Genomic DNA, 25951 nt, shown 5'->3' with positions numbered 1-25951 from the left:
TCCATTAAAAATGTCTTCTCATTCTTTAAGGACTGGTTCAAATACCACCTTTTCTCTTTTTAGAGCACTTCAATTACTGTTCTAAAACTTCACACACATCTGTCTTAACTGCTAGACTAGTCTCTCAACGTACAGGACTCTGTTTCTTTCATCTTTGTATCTCAGTGTCCAGCAAAACAGCTGGAACATAGTTGTTTGTAAAAAAAAAAAAGTAATTAGAGAATAAATAACTGAAGCAGAAAGCCAAAGGATTTAAAATATGGGACAGAATAAAAGCAGAGTTTTTCTTTAAAAAATTCCTTATTCTTTAGAATTACTAATAACTTCTTCCTTCCAGATGTGGGTACTGAAATACAAAATGAAATGAAAATGGGTACTTATTAGGTTCTTAGTTTTAATGAAGTTCTATGACTTGAATCCTGCCGGATACCTGACCTATGACATCCAAAAAAATAAGAAAAGTCTCCAGGATGAAGTAAAAGACTTCCAGCCAGAAGAAAAATGAAGCCAAGGAGATGAACTAGAAAGCTGTTGGGATAAACCTGTTAGGAGATGATGAGAATCTAAACTAAAATGACTATAAAATAAACGGGAAAATTCTACATTCTAATGGAATAGATAACTACCTTGGACAGGCTAAATGTAAGTCCCCTTGGTTAAGTTCCTTGAAAGGTCCTTAAGTCAGTCAGGGCTGGAGATTAAACGCCTTCTAGGACAATAAATTATAACACAGCATAACAAAACAGATAATGACTAAACTGGTGCTCAAAAATCATCCTGGTGTCTAGGGATCAGCTAAAGTGTTTTGACATGTTCAAAGAAATGCAAAAATCATATAGAACCAATTTTTAATTGTTTTTAATTGTTAAGTAAGAAGCAGCAACTATAAGCCCTATCTTTGAAAATGATGTCACTGGCAAACAACTGAATATAGGACTAAAGTATCTTGTATAGGCCTTGTTAAATCAAAGCCAAACAATCAGAGCTTAAGTATAAGAACTTTATCTATGTAACATTCTATAATTCATAAAGTACTTTCATATGATAGGCATTACTGTTCTCGTTTCAGAAAAGGTTCAGAGGGCTGCTGTAAGCATTAGACTTAAATCTGTTTCATAAGATGTTAGCATTCTTTCCATTAAAGATTTTCCTATGGATAATCTCATTAATTATAAATTTACTTAAACAGCTATAAGTCTGTCAAAATTTCATCTTACAATGAAGCAAAATTGCTAAATAAAACAGAGCTATGGGGGGCTTCCCTGGTGGCGCAGTGGTTGGGAATCTGCCTGCTAGTGCGGGGGACACGGGTTCGAGCCCTGGTCTGGGAGGATCCCACGTGCCGCGGAGCGGCCGGGCCCGTGAGCCACAATTGCTGAGCCTGCGCGTCTGGAGCCTGTGCCCCGCGACGGGAGGGGCCGCGATGGAGAGGGGCCCGCGCACCGCGATGAAGAGCGGTCCCCGCACCGCGATGAAGAGTGGCCCCCGCTTGCCGCGAGTGGAGAAAGCCCTCACACGAACCGAAGACCCAACACAGCCAAAAATAAATAAATAAATAAATAAAATCAAGTAAAACAGAGCTATGACTAAACAAATATAAAAACAGTATAAGCTTTCCAACAATAAATAACAGCATTATTAAGCCTTAGGTATTTGCAACACAAATAGACATCCCAATAGATAATCCATATAAATTTAGCCTTCTGAAAATAAAACCAACATAAAAGGGCTGGCTAAAATCTTTCAAAGATTTTTTGTTCAAACTGAAGAATATTAATCTTGCCAAATTTAGACTTCAAGAGAAAAACTAAATTACTTTTTGCTCACATAGTTGACTATTTTTAAAAAGAATTTTGTATTATCCCAGTTACAAAGATTTTATATAAAATTAGAGCTGATAGAATGATTTTGTCTCACACATAGTTTCCTTACTAATTAGAAACACAAGATCACATTTTCTGCCTAGAATTACATAAGGAGGTATTTAAGTGAAAGGAAAATGAAAGAAAACACATTAAAATGAAAAACAACACAGAAGTAACAAACAAACAGAAACTGCATTAATCCTTCTTTTCACATCAATAAGTAACAACACTGCCATTCTTCTAGTTCTCTAGCCTTGGGGGGAAAAAATATCACATTTCCTACAATTAAAACAAGAATTTATTATTTGTGGAATTTCCTAAGATGAGCCCTCCATCCCTGCCACCCTGATTCCCTAAAGAATCATAAGCATTCTTGTCTTCTTGCTTTAATTCCCACTATTTCCTCTGTTTATACTGCCCTTTCTCCTCTCTTCTTTTAAAAAATCCCATCCAATGGATCAATATTTTTCTAACACTATTCATATGGCCATAAATATAACGATCAAATATTTGCGACTGAACAGGAAAAGTGTTTATGAACTTAATACTCAAGCCTTTCCTCCTCAATGAAGTTTTTCCAGACAAGTCTAGCCCACTGTCATTTTTCCTTCTCTGACCCACTCATACAGCACTTAGTCATATATTGCTTTGTGACTTCTTTAACACTGTTACATTATACTGCAATTTTATTCTTGTTCTGTCAGTTAAATTCCATGTGTGCATAGACTTACCAACTTGATTTCAAACATATTTAAGGATGCCTATTATACTTTTATATATACCCAAGAGAGGCCAGCAGAATACTGTACGTATATCAAGTGTCCCATAATTTGCTGAGTTAATGTTTTACTTTGTTATGTTTTATTATTTCCTTAAAAAAAAAAAAGCTCTCCTATGATAACGTATTTTCTATGATGAAATTAAAAATGAAACCCAAGCTGTTTTCTTTCTCAGTGATCAGATGATAACAAACAGCTATTTAAAACATTAACTTCCACTTGCCAAACACCCAAGCTATGGATAGCATGATACTATCACACACTCCTTTAACTAAAATTTGCAAAGCAGTCTAACAGCACATACCACTTTTCACAATTAAGAGCCTGATGTTACAGCACACCCTAGCGATCAACTATGAAACCACACATCCTTAAAATTTTTAAAGTTCCACGACAAATAAAAGTATTTATCCAAAGAAAATAAATTTTTAAAAATACATTCAATATTTAAAATGTAAAAATATTACAAAAACAATCTTAACATTCATACCTTAACATTTATACATCTAAGGCATACAATATAACTCATTACATTAGAAGTAAATGGTACTTGAAACAGAGCTACAATTTTGTTTCATTTATTCTTCTCATTCACCAGATGCTGACTGAGCACCTACCACATGCTAGGAAACATTCTAATCAGTGATGAGCAAAGACCAATCTTCCTCCCTCATTGAACATACAGCTAAAAATAGAGACATTAAAATACTTGTATTCGAAAACATTAAACAAAGAATCACACCAACAGTACGTTTACCGTAGTTCCCCCCCTTATCCACAGGAATACATTCCAAGTCCTCTAGTGGATGCCTGAAACTGCGGATAGTACTGAACCCTATACATACCATGTTTCTTCCTATACATACATACCTATGATGAAGTTTCATTTATAAATTAGGCACAGTAAGAAAGTTACAACAATAATAAAATAGAACAATTATAACAACATATTGTAATAAAAGTTATGTGAATGTGGTCTCGCTCTTTCAAAGTATCTTGTACAAATATAATGCCTTTTCCATCTTAACTAGGAACTTAACGCACTGTGGCCGTAACTTCTGCATTCTGAGGTATGATAGCAAAACTGGCATGAATTTCTTTTTCCTTCTTCATAATGTCATGGATAGAAGATTCACTTGTATCACAGATCTTAGCAACCTAAGGATACAGTTTTTTTTCTCTCCTTATTAGGTCGAGAACTTCCGTTTTTTCACTTAAAGGAAGCACTTTACGGCTTCCCTTTGGCACGTCTGAATTGTCAGCGTCACTACTCTTGTGCTTTGGGGCCATTATTAAGTAAAATAAAGGTTACCTGAACAAGCACTGTCATACCCTGACAATCGATCTGATAACTCAGATGGCTACTAAGTGACTAACGGGCAGGATATGCTGGACAAAGGGATGATTCACGTCCCACGTAAGATGGAGCAGGATGGCGAGAGATTTCATTGCACTACTCAAGACAGCGTACAATTTAAAACTTAAAAATTATTTCTGGAATTTTCCATTTAATGTTTTCAGACTACAGTTGACAACAGGTAACCAGAACCACGGAAAGGAAACCGCAGACAAGGGGGGACTACCCTGTGGTAAGTGTGATGAGTGAGAAGCGCTATGAAGACATGTAATAGGAAACTGACCCAGTAAGAGAATAAGACAAGTCAGGCTTCTTCAAATATGACTGAACAGAGATTGGAGGAGCATCAACTATTCAAAGGGTAAGTAAGTGGGAAGAAGTAACTGGTATTTGAGAAACTAAGAGAAGGCCAAGGTGGCTAAAATACAGAGATCATATTAAAAGATAAAGCTAAAGAGGCTGGCAGGAGCTACACTATGTGGGCCTTGAAGGCCATATAAGAACTCTAGCTTTTATCCTACAAGGTTAAGATTTGCATTAAAAAAAGAAAAACCACCACACACACTAGCTCAATATATTGTAGAGAAGAAAGGCTATGGCAAGACCAGTTAGGAGGCTTACTCGGATGGCCCAGGTGAAAGATCACAGTAGTCTGAATGAGGGTAATGGCAATGGAGATAAGGTATAATACATAGATCTGAGAAATATTTAAGAAAAAACTGTGATGTCCTGCTGAAAGAATGGAAATTGCTGAAGAAGATGGACATGTCAAAGACTTGCAAATGACATTTACCGAGGAAGAGAAATCAAGAAGAACAGGCTGGTTTTATGTTTTGTCTGTGTTTTGTTTGATTTTGGTTTTATGATAAGGCTATGAGGAAAACATTAAGTTTGGTTTTGGACATAAAGTTGAAGGTATTTCTGAACATCCAAATAGGATGGCGATACCAAGAAGGCAGATGGAGAATGAAGTGTGAAGCTCAGATGGCAGCGGTGGACAGGCAGTTTAACTTTGAGTCTTCAGGGTACAGCTGATAACTCAACATAGGAGCTCAGGAAATATCAGCATAGACAGAATGTAAGTGAAATGAGAAGTCGGCCTGTAAGTGAACTTCAAGTACGACGAGTCGTTGGCAATATGGAGGTCACTGCTGAACTTATTAGCCTGAACTGTTTCAGTTTAGTAATGGGAGTGGAAGCCAGAATGGATTGAGAAGTGAGCGGGTGCTGACAGCTCTTTTGAGCAATCTGGCTGTGAAGGAAACAGGAAATTGGTAACAATAGGACAATTGCTAGAAAACCTGTGGGGGATGAGTGAGGGATCGATTACCCCACCACCCATTCCACATGTGAGAGACCTGCGCATATTCAAAACCAGACGGGAAAAAATCTACTTAAAAGGAAAACACTGAACATCCGTAAGAAAAAGAGAGGGATAGTTAATAGTTGAAGCCCTCAGAAGTGGGAAGGGGTTAAGATACAAGGTACAGGTATAAATCCTAGCCTTAGATGGGAAGGATAACTCTTCTACTGTAAAACAAGAAAGGAAGACAAGATGAATACAAATAGAGGCAGATTTGTGTGTCTTGAAGTAGGAAAAATAAAGAAGTTATGTCTTTCTATTTAAAAGCATGGTCTACAGGACAACACTCATATAACTTACCATATAACTTACGTTTTTTCTTCTATCAATCAATCAGAAGACTATTCATTTTTTAAAAAATATAATAGATGTAGGGTCATTACAGAGAATGATAAACAACCAATTAAAAAATTTTTTTTCTAATTAAAAATTTGCCTGAATAGAAAAACCTCATGAGATGTGTATACATATGTAATGCTACATTTATGAAATATATATGTATAAGTGTGTGTATGTGTACAAGTAGCACTCAAATGTAGTTTGGACATGGAATGCCAAGGAGTTGATTTGTTTTCATCATTATTAAGAAAATCCTAATTGAAATAAATACTAGACAAGACAAAATGAGAAACAGATTGAATGTTGAGGCTGATAAACTTCCTCTTCATAATGCCTTGTACTCTTTTAATTAATCATTTCTGTAATAAGGTTGCTCTTCTCTTTTGGACTAAGTTCTACATGAGCAGGGGCTATGTTACAGTTCACCACTGTAACTAGTACCTAGTATAATGTCTGATACAGAGCAGCTAATAAATATCTGTCAACATTAAGACAGCATCTTACATTGCACCCAATTTGTATTTATGAGCCTATCAAAAGAGCCTTAATATTCTCACTTCATCGTAAGTAAACATTATGTAAAATGGTTTATCTATCTGTTTTGTATGTTAGGGTTCCATTTAAGATTTTTATTTTAAAATAGCATTACACTGCTAAAAAGTATTTGAAAAGTTAGGGAGATAGACCAGATGACTTCTTCAGGTTAATCTCTCTCTCATTTTCTGTACTGTAAGTAAGTGGCTCAAGAACTTTGGTTGTAAATGTACATAGGAAAGCCAGTCACAAAATCAAAAAAACTATGTTTAAACAGTTCACCTAAACCAGCAGTTTCTAATGTTCTTGGAAGACTCTGACAGTTCCTCAGGAGCTGCTTTACAGGACAGGTAGGTAAGGTGAGGTTAAACTAGTTTGATTCCCAGACCCCTCTCCTCACTTCAATCAATCAGAGAAGTTTATATTACATGTTTGATAAAATAATTGGACATGAGATTTGATTTTAAAAAAGGGTTTAGGGAGGGAAAAAGAGAGGTCTGACAGTGAAAAAATTATCATTATAAAAACAAAATTATTAATCTGGTCACAACTAACATTTTTAATCACATTTTTGTAATTAAACACTCCCTAAAACACTCTAGGGAGTATATTATTTGGGAGATGTCATATTAGCAGAAACAGGAAAAAAAAACTCCATTTAGTTAACCAACTTGAAACATAGGCCAATGTTGGAAGAAAAAACTATCTGATGCCCCAAGAATGTTTGGTTCCCTTTTGAATAATAATTAAGAGAATTTACAGATCATGGTGAAACTATGTTTAGATTTTCATGGTTCATGTAGGCATTTATAATATGAAACATCTTTGTTAAACTCCAATGTATTTTAAAATCAGTGTCAAAAATAGCTAGAGAAAAAGCTGGAAATACCCAAGTCACTCAACAGATACAAATAAACAGGTGGGTTCATAGCCAAACAAAGAAATATACTACTCAGCAATAAAATGGAATGAACTACTGATACACAACAACTTGGATGAATCTCAAAATGTATGCTAAGTAAAAGATTTTTATAAAAGCACATGCTAAATGATTCTATTGATATAAAACTATAGAATATCAGAGCTAGTCTATAGTAACAGAAACAGATTAGTAGCTGCAAGGAGACAGGACGGAGAAGGAAGGACTACAGAGGGGCATGAAGAAACTTCTGAGAATGATGGATCTATGCACTGACTTGAATAGCTGGTGATGATGGTTGCACGAGGGTATACATATGCCAAACTTCAAATCGTATACTTTAAATATATACAATTTACTGCAAGCCAATTATACCGAAATATATCTTTAAAAAAAATATGTTAATTTTGAATGTAAAAAGAATGTATAAAAATCTACCTCATAAATTTTTAAAGATTATTTCAGGATATAGAACCACCATAGCACATTTTAAGGTAGGAAAATGATTATTACCTTACAACTTTTGCAGCCTGGGAACTTTCAATTCCTTTAAAACAAACTTTTTTGACATGATCTCCGGAGCTTTGGCCAGTAATAGATTTTTTTTCTTCTAGTAAGAAATCCCGGAATGACTTGGATGAAACTGAATGTAGAGAAAATGCCCTGTAAAAAAACAATAGAGATCATGTAAAAACACTCATTTTTGCTGGAAGTGACAAGGGGGATAATGGAGAGAATATATACCAAAAATTTTACAATGATATAATTACAGTTTTCAATGTGATGTTGGATTCTTGCTGTCAATTGTAGACTAATCAAAACTGTGTGGAAAAAAACAATCAATGGAGCCCAACACTGGTGATAACCCAGATGGTGAAGTAAAAACAGCTATTATAACTATGCCTCAGGTAACAACAAAAAATATGGTCAGAATAAATTAATAAGAAAATCTGTATAGACCTATACCTCTTTTAAAAATTGAATTAACCCCACCAGTTTTTTATTGTAGAAATTAACAAAGTGATTCTATAATTTATATGGCAATACAAAAACCTAGATTAGCCAAAGTCATCGTAAAAAAGAGAGATACAAAACTGGAAGAAGATAAAACAAGTTACAGTAATCAAGACAGTGTGGTATTAAGGATTAACTGATCAATGGAACAGATTAGAGAACCCAGTAATAGACCCTCATGTAGATAGTCATTTTACTTTCAATAACAGAACTGCCAAAGCAACCCAGTGGGAAGAATGTTTTCTATAATAAACAAATGGTTTATAGAAGGAAAAAAAACCTTGACCTTTATTTCACACCATACCCCAAAATTATTTCAAGATGAATTAAATATCCTGGAAGAAAACAGAAGACTATCTTCATAACTAACTCTGTGGTAAGCAAAGGTTTCTTAGGACATAAACAGCAATAACCATCAAATCAAGAAATGATAAATTAGACTTAACCAAGTTAAAAACTTCTGTTCATCAGAAGATATCGTTAAGAAAAAACAGAGAAAATATTTGTAAAACATACATCTGGCAAAGGACTTCTACCCAGACTCTAAAAAGAAATCCTGAGGACTTCCCTGGTGGTGCAGTGGTTAAGAATCTACCTGCCAACGCAGGGGACACGGGTTCAAGCCCTGGTCTGGGCAGATCCCACGTGCCTCAGAGCAACTAAGCCCGTGCACCACAACTACTGAGCCTGCGCTCTGGAGCCCATGAGCCACAACTCTGAGCCTGCTCGCCACAACACTGAAGCCTGTGCGCACTAGAGCCCGCATGCCGCAACTACTGAGCCCACGCACCACAACTACTGAAGCCCGCGTGCTCTAGGGAAGGTGTGCTGCAACTGCTGAAGCCCACGCACCTAGAGGCTGTGCTCCACAACAGAAGCCACTGCAATGAGAAGCCCACGCACTGCAACAAAGAGTAGCCCCTGCTCACCATAACTAGAGAAAGACCACGCACAGCAATGAAGACCAAATGCAGCCAAAAAGAAAAAAAAAAAGACAAGGCAATTTCAAAAGGCATGCAGAAAGGCTCTGAATAGACACTTCACAGAGGAAGAGATGTTAATTGGTCAATAAGCACGTGAAAAAGTGTGCTCATTACTCATCAGGGAAACACAAATTAAAACCACAAGGAGAAACCACTACATGCCCACCCAAACAGGTAAAATTAATTGGCAATACCAAATGCTGGCAAGGATGTGAAACAGCCAACAGTCTCATAAATTTTGCTGGGAGGATAAAATGATACAAATGCTGTGGAAAAGATCTGGCAGTTTTTTTAAAAAAGTAAACATGCATTTTCTGTAAAATCCAGCAATTCTACTCCCTAGTGTTTACCCAAGAGAAGTTAAAATATATGTCTACAAAAAGCACTAAACAAGAATGGTCAGAGTAGCTTTATTCTTAAGAGCCAAAAACTGGAAAGAGTCCAGGTGTCCATTGACAGGAGTAAACACAAATTGTGGTATATTCATACCTTGGAATACTACTGAGTAATAAAAAGGAATAAACTATTGGTATACACAATCCAAATAAATCTGAGAAACATGCTGAGTGAAAGAAACCAGACACAAAAGTATATTATGTTTCATTCTAATTACATAAACTTCTAGAACAGGCAAAACTCAACTACAGTCAAAAAAGAAAAACCACAACGATGGGTTGACACTGCGGTGAGAGGGGGGCAAAGATAAAAAGAGAACTTTTTGAAGAAAATTTTCTGGGATAATGGTAATGCTCAGCAATTTACTAAAAAGGTAATAAACAATGACCAATTGGGCTTTATTTAATGCAAGGTTGTTCTAACACTCAAAAAAAAAAAATCAATCAATATATAATTCATCACATTAACAGGATAAAGGAGAAAAATCCTACAGAAAAGTTCTATGATCCAGTCAATGGATGCATCAAAAAAATTAAATACTTAGGGATACAATTAACAAAACATGGATGGACATGATACATATACTTAAAACTATAAAAGACTGCTGAGAGATTTTAAAGAGGATCTAAAGGATACCATGTTCATTCTTGGGGACTCAATGACCCAATACTGATAACCTGTCAATACTCTTCAATTCATCTACAGATTCAAAGCAACACCCAACAAATCCCAGTAGGCTTTTTTTTTTTTGACAAGCCAAATCTAAGATTTATTTAAACATGGTCAAAACTAAAAATAGAAAAAATAATTTTGAATAAAAAGAACAAAATCAGAGAAATTATACTATCTGATTTCAACACTTATAAAAGCTATCATCAAAAGCACATATATATAGGTCAAACGGAAATGAGTAGAGTCCAGAATTAGACCCACACACACATCATGGTCAACTGACTTCCAGCAAAAGTGCCAAGTAATAAAATGGAGCAAGAACAATCTTTTCAACAAATTGTGCTGGAACAACTAGATATCTGTATGAGAAAAAAAAGAATAAACAAAAACCTTGATCTCTACCTTACCCACATATAAAAAGAAAATCACAAACCCAATCACAAAAGCTAAATTTAAGAAACACCTAGATCAAAACAAAAAATTTTTGTAACAGAGTAGTCAAAGACATAAAAAGTCCTAACTTTCAATGAAAACAAAAAAAAATGGATGTAATGGGTTTTACCAAAATTAAAAACTTCTGCTCCTCCAAAGACAATGTTATTATGAAATGAAAAACCAAAATACAGACTGGGAGATAATATCCACAAAACATATCCAAAAACGTCCTTATTTCCAGAATATAGACTCTCAGAATTCTAGATTAACAAAATAGCCCAATAAAAGGCAAAAGATCTGAAAAGACATTTCAGAGATATGAAAATAGCCAATAAGCCCCCAAGAAATACAAAATAAACTACACCTACTAGAAGACCTAAAATTAAAAAGATTAAATATACGAAGTGTTGGAAAGGATGTGGAATAATGGGAACTCTTACACACTACTAGTAGGAATGTCCAATGGCATGACCATTTTGGAAAACTGGTTGGTACTTTTCCTAGGAAGTCAAACATTCACTTAACATACGAACCAGCAATTCCAATCCTAAGCATTTACTCAAGAGAAATAATAACATAAGACTTGTACATAAATAACTTTTTTCATAAAAATAAACTCGGTATTTCTCAACCGTAAGAAAGGAAGAGATTATTGATACCTGCAACAACATGAAGCTCCAAACCTTTATGTTGAACGAAGGAAGCCAGACACAAGAGAGAGCATACTGCACTTACACGCCATTTATAAGAAGTTCCAGAAAAGCAAAAACTAAGCTATAGTGACAGAAATTTCATCAGTGGTAGCCGGGGGCATGGGTAGAGGGTGGGGGTTGGTTGAGAAAAGATAGTGGGATGGTGGAAATACTTTTCTTAATTGGAGTGGTGATTACACAGGTGATACATCTGTCAAAACTCCCACTATACACTTGAAATTAGTACATTATACTGTATGTAAGTTATACCTCGGTAAAGTTATTTCAAAAAAACGGAATACACAATGAAATCTACTGCACTCCTTCTGAATGACTAAAACAATTTTTTATGGAAAGGAAGTGGAAAAAGGTCAACTCACATACCACTAGTGAGAGTGTTTAGTGGTATCTACTAAAAATGAACATATGCATATCCTACAACCTGGTAATTTTATTCCTAGTTATATACCCAACAGAAATGCAAATATGTTCAACAAAGACGTGAACTAGAATATCTACAGCAGCACTAACCCTAACAGTAAAACAACAAAGCTACTAAAATGCCAGCAAGAACTGAATGAGTAAAATGAATTGTGGTATATTTACACAATGGAATATTAGACAGTACTTATCAAAATATGAATGAATTTCATAAATATAATGAGCAAAAGAAGCTAGAAACAATAATGATTCTGTGTGTGTGTGTACTAAAAAGGGAGAGATTACTCTATGGAAGTAGAAGTCAGGATGGTGGATTGGTGGAGGGGACTTCTGAGATGCTGGTAGTGTTACTTCTTGATTTGAGTGCTGGTTGCACAAGATGTGTTCAGTTTGTGAAAATACAACAACCTACACTTAAGATAACTGCACTCCTACCGGACACTATAAAACTCTTAGAGGAAAACATAGGAAGAACACTTTTTGACATAAATCACAGCAAGATCTTTTTTGATCCACCTCCTAGAGTAATGGAAATAAAAACAAAAATAAACAAATTGGACCTAATGAAACTTCAAAGCTTTTGCACAGCAAAGGAAACCATAAACAAGACCAGAAGACAACCCTCAGAATGGGAGAAAATATTTACAAATGAATCAACGGACAAAGGATTAATCTCCAAAATACATAAACAGCTTATGCAGCTCAATATTAAAGAAACAAGCAACCCAATCCAAAAATGGCAGAAGACCTAAATAGACATTTCTCCAAAGAAGACATACAGATGGCCGAGAAGCACATGAAAAGCTGCTCAATGTCACTGATTATTGGAGAAATGCAAATCAAAACTACAATGAGGTATCACCTCACACCAGTTAGAATGGGCATCATCAGAAAATCTACAAACAACAAATGCTGGAGAGGGTGTGGAGAAAAGGGAACCCTCTTGCACTGTTGGTGGAAATATAAATTGATACAGACACTATGGAGAACAGTATGGAGGTTCCTTAAAAAACTAAAAAATAGAATTACCATATGACCCAGCAATCCCACTACTGGGCACATACCCAGAGAAAACCATAATTCAAAAAGATACATGCACCCCAATGTTCATTGCAGCACTATTTACAATAGCCAGGTCATGGAAGCAACCTAAAAGCCCATCAACAGACAAATGGATAAAGAAGTTGTGGTACATATATACAATGGAATATTACTCAGCCATAAGAAGGAACGAAATTGAGTCATTTGTTGAGACATGGCTGGATCTAGAGACTGTCATACAGAGTGAGGTAAGTCAGAAAGAGAAAAATATCGTATATTAACACATGTATGTGGAACCCAGAAAAATGGTACAGATGAACCAGTTTGCAGGGCAGAAGTTGAGACACAGATGTAGAGAACAAACGTATGGACACCAAGGGGGGGAAACCGTGGTGGGGTGGGTGGGGATGGTGGTGTGAATTGGGCGATTGGGATTGACATGTATACACTGATGTGTATAAAATTGATGACTGATTAAAAAAAAAATAAAGCTGATAAAACTAACAATGTTACATCACAGTGCAGCAAGCAGTGTGCAGCTCAGATGGTCATAGAAATTGAAAATATTTAAAAGAAAATTCAATTAATAGATTTATAATTGTTTTCTGAACAAACTTCCAGTGAATATATTAAATGTGCTTATTCAATAGGGAATCTGTTTCATGTAATACATAGTTTTCATGTTGCTATATTAAATAGGTTTGTTTCCTGTACTAAAATAAGGAATAAATACATTTTCAAAAAAATTTTAAAATTTAAATCTAATTTTACATGGAGAACATAGAGGAAATAAAAATTAAGTTGATCTAAATAATCAAAAATACACAAAACTAATCACACCCAGTATAGGTGTAGTACTTTGAGAATTAGTTGAGTGGAATGCACTTTAGAATATCTACCAAAAAACAGTATACAAATTAAAAATCACCTTTACAGATTAATTTAGCTTCCAAAGATTTCATGCTCAGATTGCTATGGTATTAGAATCTTTTTATTCAACAATCAATGTTTTACTGCAATCAAAAATGTAAAAAGGATTTGCAGGGTAGTAGTCAGGGTCAGGCACACAGGCTCTGCAGCTAACTGTTGTAGGTTCAAATCTTGGCTCTGTCACATACCAGCTTTGACCTTGGGGAGATACTAACCTCTGAGCTTCAGTTTCCTCATCAGTAACATGGAGATACTGACACCATCTCCTTCCTTATAATGGTTGTTATGAGGATCAAATGTTAACTTATGGTAAAATACTTACTTAAACAGTACCTGATACATAGAAATGCTATGTTAAGTCTGTTACTATCCACAATTTTCACAGCATTTAACAAAACTAACTTATTTTAAGAGAAAAAGAAGACAATGAGAACACAGAAATTCTGACATGAAGAAATATAGTCAGTTCATAGGCATGTCATCTTTCCTTCCTAAAGTCTAACTTAGAAAAACTGATTCAGAAATGTAACCTTTAGCTATTATTTTGTATACTAGAACTACACTGTAACCTTAGCATCATTTTCAGAAATCCTTAATAAGTCAAAATTATGAATAACAACATAAGCAATTTCCTAGTCTAATATTAATTTCTTCTATTTTATTTACTCAGAAAACAAAGTGCACACAAATGCTAACCAGTTAATTCCCCAAGAAGTTAAATTCATACTTTGAAGAAACCATCAAATCCACGCCCAGATTAAATTCATAAACTATTTGGGGTTCCCCATAAAAAATTAGCAAGGCCTTCTAAAATCCTGTATCTTGTCTGAATAACTCATCTGTACCTGATTCTGACCTAACCACCAAAACACTTTTACATGCATCATCTCATTTAACCCTTACAATAACAATCCTTAAAGGTAAGTATTTTCATCACTACCTAAGTTTAAAAGAAGAGTACAAGCAAAGTTGAGGGATCTGAATGATCCTAAGATGACCAGAGATAAGGCAGAACTGGGATCCAAACCCAGTTCTTAATGATCACAAAACTCATGCCTGGCCATCTAGTCTATCACTGGCTTCAATAAGAAATGAAAACAATACTCCTTGTAAAGAGCCAAAGATGACACAGATGGGAGGAACATAATGGTGATTCACACTGTTTTGTTAGCATATGAGTTAAGCATCTATTCATAACAAAATCGGCTAAAAACTTTTACCAAATTTTTATCTACTCAATAATTAAGTCAATACAAACTACCTCACATAATTTTTCTAAGGAAAAAAACTAACCAATAACTTAATACATGTTAAAGAAATCAATCATGTGAACATACTACAGATTAAGTTACAATTTATTTAGTATGTAATAATGGTGAACATTTATACATTTGATTATACAACACTGAAGGTGCTAGGCTAAATGTGTTTAACTCAGTGTACTCTTCACAATACCTCTGTGAAATAGGTACTGTGTTTAGCCCTATTTATGAACAAGGAGACAGAAAAAGATTAAATAACTGATCTGACAGAGAAAGATTAAATAACTTATCTGAATTCACACTGCTACCAGGTAACAGATTCACAATTCCAAGCTCAAGCAAGGCTCACTCCAGAACCCAGGAGATCACTATAAGATCTATATTAAGATCACTATACTCTACTACTGCGTCCACATTTAAAAATCATTTACCCTATGTAAAATCTTAAATCATAGAAGGGAAATGTTCTTTACAGATTTATCAGAACATGACCTACTGAAGTATTCATGTGAAAGATATTTCTTCAAAAGGAACTTACCTGACTTTACCACAAAATTTTCTCCAAAGCACATACACATGCAGAACACTGAAAAACTGAATACAAAGAACCACTCCCCGTTTCCTTACCAACTCCTTTCTGCTCCCGAAAACACACATACCTGAAGGTTTCTACCGGCAAACAACGTAACTATGGTGGAAAGTACAGTGTCTCATTAGTCATTAGGGAACACTGCTGGCAAATACTCTGCCAAAAAAATCCGCTGAATGTCTTTTGTAAGTAATTCATGTCTCTAAATACAGAAACTTCACAATGATCTGTGTAAGAATCACACGGTGTCAGATTCATCTTAGTGGTAATTTGGGAGCTCCTAGATGTGGTAAATAATATACACACTAGGGCTTCCCTGGTGGCGCAGTGGTTGAGAGTCTGCCTGCTGATGCAGGGGACACGGGTTCGAGCCCTGGTCTGGGAGGATCCCACATGCCGCGGAGCGGCTGGGCCCGTGAGCCACAATTGCTGAGCCTGCGCGTCTGGAGCCTGTGCCCCGTGACGGGAGGGGCCGCGATAGGGAAAGGCCCGCGCACCGCGATGAAGAGCGGTCCCCGCACCGCGATGAAGAGTGGCCCCCGCTTGCCGCAACTGGAGAAAGCCCTCGCGCGAACCGAGGACCCAACACAGCCAAAAAAATAATAAAATAAATAAAATAAATAAATAAGAAAATCCTTTAAAAAAATAAATAAATAAAAATAATATACACACTAAAAATTTTTATTTCTTTAATGGCTACTTATGATAACATCTCCTTAAGAATAAATATAGGTAACAATGCTTACAAGATACCTTAAACTCACATGTTCATTAACCATGCACAGTGGTTACCTATAAAACGTCTTACGCAGACTTCTTTAAATGAGTTCTGTTAGTCTTTCCACTGATCATGCCATACTTTGAAACAGTGTCTGATTTCCAACGATTTTACTTTCCTAACTCAAAGGTTCTGGCTCTTTCCCATTTTAGCAGCCAGAGAAACTTAATGAAGAAGCATCTGTAGCCACATAAAAAATTAATCAAGATTTTGTTCCTCAACTAAAGCAGCCGTGAAATTTTTGCTTTAATGAATAAAATTTCTAGCTCCAAAAATTTAAATAATTGAAATTAGTTTATAATTTATAGGTTAGCTCTAAATGGAATTTGGAGAATTTACATTCATACATCAAGCCAGGCCACAAAGATAGTGCATTCTTCCACTCAAGATGACTGGTGAGAAATGTTGTATTATTTCTCCAAGTAAAATAAAGGAAAATGAAAAGTGACCAACTCCCATGTACACTTGGCGATTTCACATTAGATTTAAAAGTCAACTGGTTAGAACTTCATTGTAATGCAAAAACCAGTTATCTTTCATATTTAACACCGACACAAGGTGAGTGAATGTGTTAACAATCTAAGTAAAATTCCTTACCACAACCAGAAGCAGACTTAGAGGGCTAATGTGTGACTTGCTAATGAACGGCACATTAACCTCATTATTAAGATAAACACAGTACAAAAACACCTTCTAGGGCTTCCCTGGTGGCGCAGTGGTTGAGAATCTGCCTGCCAATGCAGGGGACACGGGTTCGAGCCCTGGTCTGGGAAGATCCCACATGCCGCAGAGCAACTAGGCCCGTGAGCCACAATTGCTGAGCCTGTGCATCTGGAGCCTGTGCTCCGCAACAAGAGAGGCCCGCGCACCGCGATGAAGAGTGGCCCCCGCTCGCCGCAACTAGAGAAAGCCGTAGCACAGAAACGAAGACCCAACACAGCCATAAATAAATAAATAAATAAATAAATAATAAATAAATAAATAATAAAAACCCTTCTAATAAATAAATAAATAAAATCACATTAGATGATTCATCAGGATGAAGATGTCCCTTTGAGAAGTATTTAAAAACAGATAAATCACTACAGTAATGAATATATTCCATAAATACAATCTGTAAATCAGATTAAAATGCTAATTTCAGATTAATTTTCTACTTTTTTCAAAGCTGGGCAAAGTTAAAATTCTACCAACTTTCTATAAACCAATATTTACAAGAGATATTCTCAGGAAAACAAATTACTATTTTATTTCTTTAACCATATACCACATGTATTGTGTAACTGATTAAAAATGAAGTGATATACTAAACCTGCAGCCTTATAAGAATTCAAGAAAGAAAATTCAACAACCTAAAAATGACTATTTCCATTTCTACTAAATATACATCATAATTCAGGAATACCAAACATCAACCATTTTACATAAATATGTTCTTAAAAGTTCTAACAAGGGACTTCCCTGGTGGTGCAGTGGTTAAGACTCCATGCTGCCAATGCAGGGAGCCCGGGTTTGATCCCTGGTCAGGGAACTAGATCCCACATGCATGCATGCCACAACTAAGAGTTCGCATGCCACAACTAAGCAGCCCGCGAGCTGCAACTAAGACCTGGAACAGCCAAATAAAGAAATAAATAAATATAAATAAATATTAAAAAAAAAAGTTCTAACAAATGTTTTCTGATCCCTGTCATTAATTTATATGCATATATTATATACATATATACTTATAATACATATGTATAATTATGTACATTTCTTGACATATATATCTTACATACATATATTCTACTAAGTTAGCTCAGCCCACTATTTATTTATTTAATAACTCAAGCAGTACATAAATTCAGAAGAATTTAGGAGAAATGAACTTTAAAAGATCCTTCAGATACCAAAAATTTGGTCTTATAAAGTCATAAGAAGGGTATAAATGATTGATTTTATGACAATTCAGATATCTCTCACTTTCATAAAAATTCAGAATAAATTACCTATAATTGGTCAGTTAGATAAATTTCTTTGGTTCCGTAAAATACATAAGATCCATTATTCATCTGTTTGTATTTAGATTTTCCAGTCGCATTTTCATCAACTAAATGTATAATAAACATCACTTATAATTCAGTCACCAAATTACTTTTCAAAGAAAAATACCCTGATTATATTTTTGGCCAAATTTTATGGCATTCTTCCTCCCACGTTCCTAGAATGCTCCTTAATATGCCATAATATATATTTTTTGAAATTTAGATAGTCTCTTCAACGTAGGAGTCTGAGTTCATATTGCTAATAATGACTAGGGAAATTTTTTTCCTAAACCTGAAAATCAAAGTCTGAAGTTTCAGATAAATGATTACTCTAATCCTTTCCTCTAAAATCCCATGTTAAGTGAACAAGAATATAATCAGAAAGGCATAAACCCACACAGGCAAAAGAATAAGGCATTAAGACAATGGCAGACCAGAAGTAATAATACACTACTGGAGGACAGAACAGGGCCAGAATGAACCTTGATGTAGTGGAAGTAAAGAAAACCTGTCATCAAGCGGAGTGGGGGTAGAGTGTGACGCTCGGAGCCCTGAAGAGGCTCATACGTTGGAGACATGTTAAACATCAAATCCTGACGTAGTCATGCAGATGAAAACAGGAATACTGGCTCAAGGTTCACTTGTGGAGTGGCGGAGAATGCCAGATGCCCTCCCTATCTCCACGTGGTCAGATGACTGTACTTCCTTCACCTTGGTAGGAGGAGGATTTGATTGAAAATCACCAGTGTATAGAGGCAGGTAGGACTAAACTGCTGTGTTTAAAATCTATACACTAAATGATGAGATATGTGAGACTCTAGACCAAATTGTGAGAACCTCAGTCCCAGGCCTAACTGCCTCACCCTGATCAGCTTCCAGAAGGCTGGCAACCAAATATAAAAATTAAAAGCCTTCTCCTTAGAGAAACTGACAGACCAAGGAGAAAAAACACGGAGACAGTGGTGCGGGGGTCCTCTAAGGGTACCGCTGGGTCACCCTACAGTCGCACCCATCAGTCAACCTGTCCCACACAGGCACACAGATTCCAACCAGAACTTAAACAATCCACCAAATAAAACAAAACGTAACTAAAACATACATGAAAAAAGAGTGAATACACATCAATGTAAATCAATGACTATTTTTAACTTTTATAAATGGAATCATATAGTTTTTTTTTCTGATTGGCTTCTTTTGCTCAATATTACATTGATGAGATTCATTCACACAGTTGTATTTAGTCATAATTCATTTTCATCATTGTGTAGTACTCTACTATACAAATAAGCTATAATTTACCCATTTACTGCTATAGACATTTAGGTTGTTCACAGTTTTTGGCTTTTACAAATAAGGATGATACAAACATTCTGATACATGTTGCCTGGTGCACATGTACATATACTTCTGTTGGATATATATTAAAGAGTGAAAAAGTTTATAGAGTACAGGTATCTTTGACAGTTGAATGTTGAACAGGATACTGATAAAAGGGCACTATCGGCAAGTAAGAAAGAGCTCTTGGCAATTAAAGATTTTAATAGTTAAAATAAAACATTCAGTAGAAGGGTTGTAAGATAAAGTCTGGGAGATGTTCCAGAAAGTAGAATAGGAAGATAATTATATGAACATTAGAAAAGCAAAAGTAAGAAAATTAGGGAAATCCAGGAAGAGCCATATCCAACTAATGTGATTTCTAGAGAAAACAGTACAGAAGAAAGTATCAGATAGAATACAAGATGTTCCTAGAACTTGAAGACATGCTTTTCCCAATAGAAGAGCCCATCAAGTACCCAGCATAATCTATCAAGAAAGAACCCACATCGAGGCACCTCGCTCTGAAGTTTTAGAACACTAGAGATAAAGAAAAAGGGAAGGGGGGACTTCCCTGCTGGTCCAGTGGTTTAAGAGTCCTCCTTCCAATGCAGGGGACGCAGGCTGGATCCCTGGTTGGGTAACTAAGATTTCCACATGCCCCAGGGCAACTGAGCCCACGTGCTCTGGAGCCTGTGCCACAGCTAGAGAGCCCACGTGCCGCAAGGAGGAGCCTGCATGCCGCAAGTAAGACACGATGCAGCCAAATTAATTAATTTAAAAAAAGAAAGAAAAGAAAAAGGGAGGAGGGGGAGAGGGAGGAAACTGGTAAACATAGTAAGAGTTAGGAATTGGAATGGCATTAAACTTCACAACAGCAATAAGAAAAAGGAACTCTACAAATGATTTCCAACTCAGAATTCTGTTCCGATCTATCAGTCAAGAATGGTAAGAATAAAAACATTTTCAAAGATATAAGACCTCCAAAAATGTATGTCCTATACATCTTTTATCAGAAAACCACTGGTTTTTATGTAGATTGTGCTACATCAAAACAAAGAGTAAACCAAGAAATAGAAAAACAGGATCTAGGAAACTGGGGATCAAACACCGGAGGGAAGCAAAAGAAATTCCCAGGATGACAGTTAAGAGAAGTCTCAAGATCACAGATACTGAGCAGGCCTGGAAAAGGCCTAGTTCAGACCAGAGAACTCAGAGTTCTAATGAAGACGCCTCCAATAAAAAACAGAAGTCATAAATTATCTGGTATGTTGCATCATAATGGAGAGAGGTATGTTTTAGAGAGCTCTGGGGGGGGGAATTACTGATGAGTACATAGGCAGTATAGGAAAACTGACAGAATTAGTTATTACAGGGAAAAAATAGAAGAGTGTAAAAAAAGGAAATAAAATCATCCTCACAATATGACTCTGTTGTGAATCTTAATTAACCAGTCATAAAAGAGAAAGTTTGGGGCAGGGCAGGCAACTGCTATCTTTCATGGTAAGAAGCCTTGAAGTATTACCATACTATTAAATATTTTAAAATATGTGTTTTGATTTAAAAAAATACTTTATTGGGGTTGGAAAGAACTCCTATGTTTGAAATAGATGCTAAACCAAGAGTATTTGTCCAGTAGTTGGATTTCCTAACTTGAGTGATCTTTACTTTTTGTTTTTAAATAAGGAAACTGGTTGATGGCAGGGCTATAACTGTATTTACTAAGCCCAAAGCTTCCTCATGTGCTTAGTTAATTCTCTCAAATTGCAATGTATTTAGTATCTTGAGAGCTAATCAAAGAACTGTTTTTTTTGTCTTTTCCATACTTTTGTTTAGGGAAAACGTAAGTCAATATTGTAACAGGGGACTTCCCTGGTGGTGCAGTGGTTAAGAATCTGCCTGCCAATGCAGGGGACACGGGTTCGAGCCCTGGTCCGGGAGGATCCCACATGCCGTGGAGCAACTAAGCCCGTGCACCACAACTACTGAGCCCACACACTGCAACAAAGAGTAGCCCCTGCTCACCACAACTAGAGAAAGCCCGGGCACAGCGATGAAGACCCAACACAGCCAAAAATTTTAAAAAAGTAAATAAATAAATTTATATTAAAAAATATATATTGTAACAGCTACTCCATAAACCCTACAGAGGCAGTGATTAAATCAGTTTTGTATACTGCCTTATCATCAGAAACTAGAACAGTGCCTTGCATGTAGAAGGTGCACAACAAATACCAATCAATTAAAACATTCTACTTGGGCTTCCCTGGTGGCGCAGTGGTTTGGGCTTCCCTGGTGGCGCAGTGGTTAAGAATCTGCCTGCCAATGCAGGGGACACGGGTTCGAGCCCTGATCTGGGAAGATCCCACATGCCGCGGAGCAACTAGGCCCGTGAGCCACAACTACTGAGCCTGCGCGTCTGGAGCCTGTGCTCCGCAACAAGAGAGGCCGCAACAGTGAGAGGCCTGCGCACCGCGATGAAGAGTGGCCCCCGCTCGCCGCAACTGGAGAAAGCCCTCGCACAAACGAAGACCCAACACAGCCATAAATAAATAAATAAATAAATAAATAAATAAATAAATAAATAAATAAATAAATACATACAAAAAACAAACATTCTACTAAACCCATTCCCTCAAGTTTTACTCTCTTTTCTTTTTCACGTGGGTGTTCTCACCTCTTGTTTTCTTTTTCTGTGATCATGTTTTAGATTTACTAGTAGGTCTGATATTTAGTCCTATTGGTGGCAATCAAAATGAGTTGCCACTCTCTTCAAAACAATTTACATTCTAATTGGGAAAAATACTCCCTCTTACAAATAGAAAAAAGTGGCATTAGAAGTAATGAAGGGATTCCCCCAAACCAAGAGTAGTCTCTAATACCCTCTTCAATGCTTGTGAGAACAACAGGGTTCTACTGATCTTTCCTGCCCTTCACACTATCCATGTATTTTTCTTCCAAAATTGGTTTCCAATTATTATGATATTAGTTACCAAAAAAAGGGAGGATGGGAGGGGAGAAATACAACCTGTTTTTCGTATGTCAAAACTGCTATCTGACCTCTTTGGAGATTATTCCTATTAATGTTGCATTATGGGTAAACTGTAATTGAGAAAAGTTATATAACACAATGTTAAGTAAACAGCCCTGCTTAAAAGTGACAATGACAAGCTATGATTATAAAAATTTAAAGATATTCATGATACATACAGGGAATATACAAAGAAATTAGGGTACTAAAAGAAAACTCTTTGCTTTTATCAAACTTCTCTATGATATACATTATTTTTTATAAAAAATGAAAAAATAAGAATGTTCCCTTAAACTGCCTTAGCAATAAACATTAATTAAAATACCAAGAAGAAATTTTATCTACACATAACGAAAAAAATTCAAAAATCATGATGTACTTCTCAAAACAAACAAAAAACTAAAGTATTTCCCAAGGTCCAATTTTTAACTTGAAAGCAAACGGGGGAATGAAATATTTGAAAAGATAGGAAGGAAAAAAAAAAAAAAAAAGCACCCAAAGCCAAGAACTACCTTAAAAGCTAATGTACAAAGCTTATTTTAATTAAAAATTAGAGCATACCATGCATTCGCTGGTTTGGGGGTTTTTGAAGGAGCACTTAAAGCTGTTTCCATGCTATTCATTCCTGAATTATTATCTTTGGTAGTCATTGCAATCATTTTTCGTTGCTTCTGAGACAGTTTAACTCCATGAGAAATCATTTTTCTAGAAATTAAGTTAAATTAAACCAATCAGTTTCACCACTTCTGAGAAAGTTTAATTCCATAAGAAATAATTTTGCTAGAAATTAAACCAATTAACATTAATTTCTGCTCAAAAAAGGTTACTGGTAATTATATTGCTCTGTGTTTATTTGATGGGATTTTACTATTACTAGATCAAAATGACCACAAGTTTCAACAGTGGCAAAATATATAATTAGTTTATACTATCAAGGATCAAGTAATAGCTACATGGGAGCCCTCCTAATACACTTGCATCACACTTGTATGAGAAATAGATCATTTTAGAGGCAAATTTCCGGCATGTAATACTGTATTCCACAAGAGCTAGACTATCAACCCAACCCAGTCTTCAGCATATATTTAAGAAATAATGTTATGGAGGCTAAATTACCTAGAAAAGAGCTTACAACTAACTTTAACATCAAATGCAGAAAAATAATAGGAAAGGTCCAGTAGGTTTTTCCAGTTCTTTAGGGCAGAACTATAACACAACATGGTCTTTCCTTTTTTATGATTTTGTAACCAACCCCAAATTTGTCTTTGGTGTAGCTCCACATTTTTGTCTACTTTCTTCTATTTGCATGATGGTTCTGAGATCCATGACAGGAGGGCTTACAGGACTAAAAGACATACAAAAGTTACTTTACAACCCATTCATTTATCCATGAAGTCCAACACCCAAACATTACTGAAACTGTAAATTATATATAACATCATTAATGAGAGGATAATTTAGGTCTATTTTGTCAGCTGTGGCCAACTTCAAAAAGGATATTTTGAATGAAAGCTACTTTTATATATACATACATACATAATAATAAGATGCATCAAAAGTCATAATGTTAAGAGATACATGTTTAATAAAATATCTAACATTAGTGATTAGAAGATGCTTCCAGGTGTTCCCACAAATATGTTTACTTAGGAAGAAAGGTGAGACTACTTTCTGAACTATCTTTAGACCATGAAGCATCATAAACCGGGACATCATCACCTTTATTCCAACTGTGCAAAATACAGCATATTTCAAAATAATTACACAAATGGCCCAGATGACAATACAGTTGGTAAGTCAATTAACAGTCTTAGCCTATTATAAACCATACTAGGTAATAAAGATAAAGCATAAGCTCAATTAGCTCTTTGAAAGAATACTGTATGTTAATTATACTTATTCCTTCAGTTTTAAAAATTGACTTTTCTAAGTAAAAGAAAAATATGGATACAATATAGGTTAAGTTAAAACTACAGCATAACATTAAATGAATTCCCTCTGAAAATTAATTGTGAGTAACAACACATTTTGTGAGATCTTAAATACACTTTAATGTGCAAAAAAAAAAAAGATAAAGTAAGCTTACAAATGACAAAATGGTCTTCCTGAGTGGGAGTTTTTACTAATATACACTATCCATTAAAAAAGAAAAAGAAGCTGATATCAAGTCACTATATGTGTGTGTGTGTGTGTGTGTGTGTGTGTGTGTGTGTTTGTTATAGAGTATTTTACTAAGTATTCCCTGATGACACTGCAAAGGCAACTAAATTCTGTCTGGAAAAAAGAGCCTATTTTAGCTGGTTGGTAATTTGCATGCACTTTAGCTGGTAATTTGTATGCATTTAGGTAATTTGCTGTATATTAGAAATTTATATTAATTTTTTAAATGTGCTTCATTAAAAAGTTTCACTTGACTAAAAATAAATGATATTTCTCAGACTAACAAGTACAGAACAAAATAAAAATCCTACCTGAAAGAGCCAGAAACCCAACTGGAAGAGCTTGTAGTATCAATTCTGTTACTGGGAATGGGCTGTGGAACAGATATTTTAAGTACTGGTGATTTTTCCCATGGTTTTAAATCTTCCCTAAAATGTGTAGGAGGTGTACCATTAACATAGGATTTAGTTTTCCCCTGGAGGTAAAAAAAAAAAAAAAAAAAAAAAAAAATTAAAAAGTGAGTAATAGCAGGTACCCCTAGCACAGTAGCTAACACATAGTTGGTACTCAGTGAATACTGGTTAAACTATATTAAAGAGTAAAACCTTACAACAATAATTATCTAGTATTTTCAATTCAGTTCTTCTACAGTTTAGTATCTTGATCAATTCTCAAACCATATCAGTGGCTATAACCCAATTATTAAAAGCTTTGGGAATAATTTTTAGGGACGTAAGTTTGCATATCAAGTTCTTATTTACCTGAGCATTAAACAAAAATGTTAATAAATATAAGTTGTTCAAATAAGATATGAAGCAGTAACTTTAAAATTAACATCCATGGGCTTCCCTGGTGGCGCAGTGGTTGAGAATCTGCCTGCTAATGCAGGAGACACGGGTTCGAGCCCTGGTCTGGGAAGATCCCACATGCCACGGAGCAGCTGGGCCCGTGAGCCACAGCTGCTGAGCCTGCGCGTCTGGAGCCTGTGCCCCGCAACGGGAGGGGCCGCGATAGTGAAAGGCCCGCGCAC

At 35.7% G+C, this 25951-nt stretch overlaps 1 protein-coding gene across 6 annotated transcripts in view; it reads right to left on the bottom strand.

Moving 5' to 3' along the window:
• The window catches only part of IBTK (inhibitor of Bruton tyrosine kinase), a 96810-nt gene that overhangs the window by 6923 nt on the left and 63936 nt on the right, over positions 1-25951 (bottom strand). For 5 of the 6 annotated variants that reach the window (XR_449809.2, XM_007167958.2, XM_007167959.2 and 2 more), the window contains exons 23-26: positions 25233-25396; positions 24014-24106; positions 23323-23466; positions 7670-7819 (exon numbers count right to left, since the gene is read on the bottom strand). Coding sequence is in view for 4 of the 6 variants with exons in the window: in XM_007167958.2 (XP_007168020.1) it covers positions 7670-7819; positions 23323-23466; positions 24014-24106; positions 25233-25396 (551 nt within the window). In the remaining 2 variants the exon portion in view is untranslated. Of the gene's footprint in view, positions 1-626; positions 710-7669; positions 7820-23322; positions 23467-24013; positions 24107-25232; positions 25397-25951 lie in introns of all 6 variants that reach the window. The other variant, XR_009005161.1, reaches the window with a different exon arrangement.

This window comes from Balaenoptera acutorostrata, chromosome 14 (genome assembly GCF_949987535.1).
Source record: "Balaenoptera acutorostrata chromosome 14, mBalAcu1.1, whole genome shotgun sequence".
Taxonomy (NCBI): domain Eukaryota; kingdom Metazoa; phylum Chordata; class Mammalia; order Artiodactyla; family Balaenopteridae; genus Balaenoptera; species Balaenoptera acutorostrata.
This window is presented reverse-complemented; position numbering and strand designations above follow the sequence as displayed.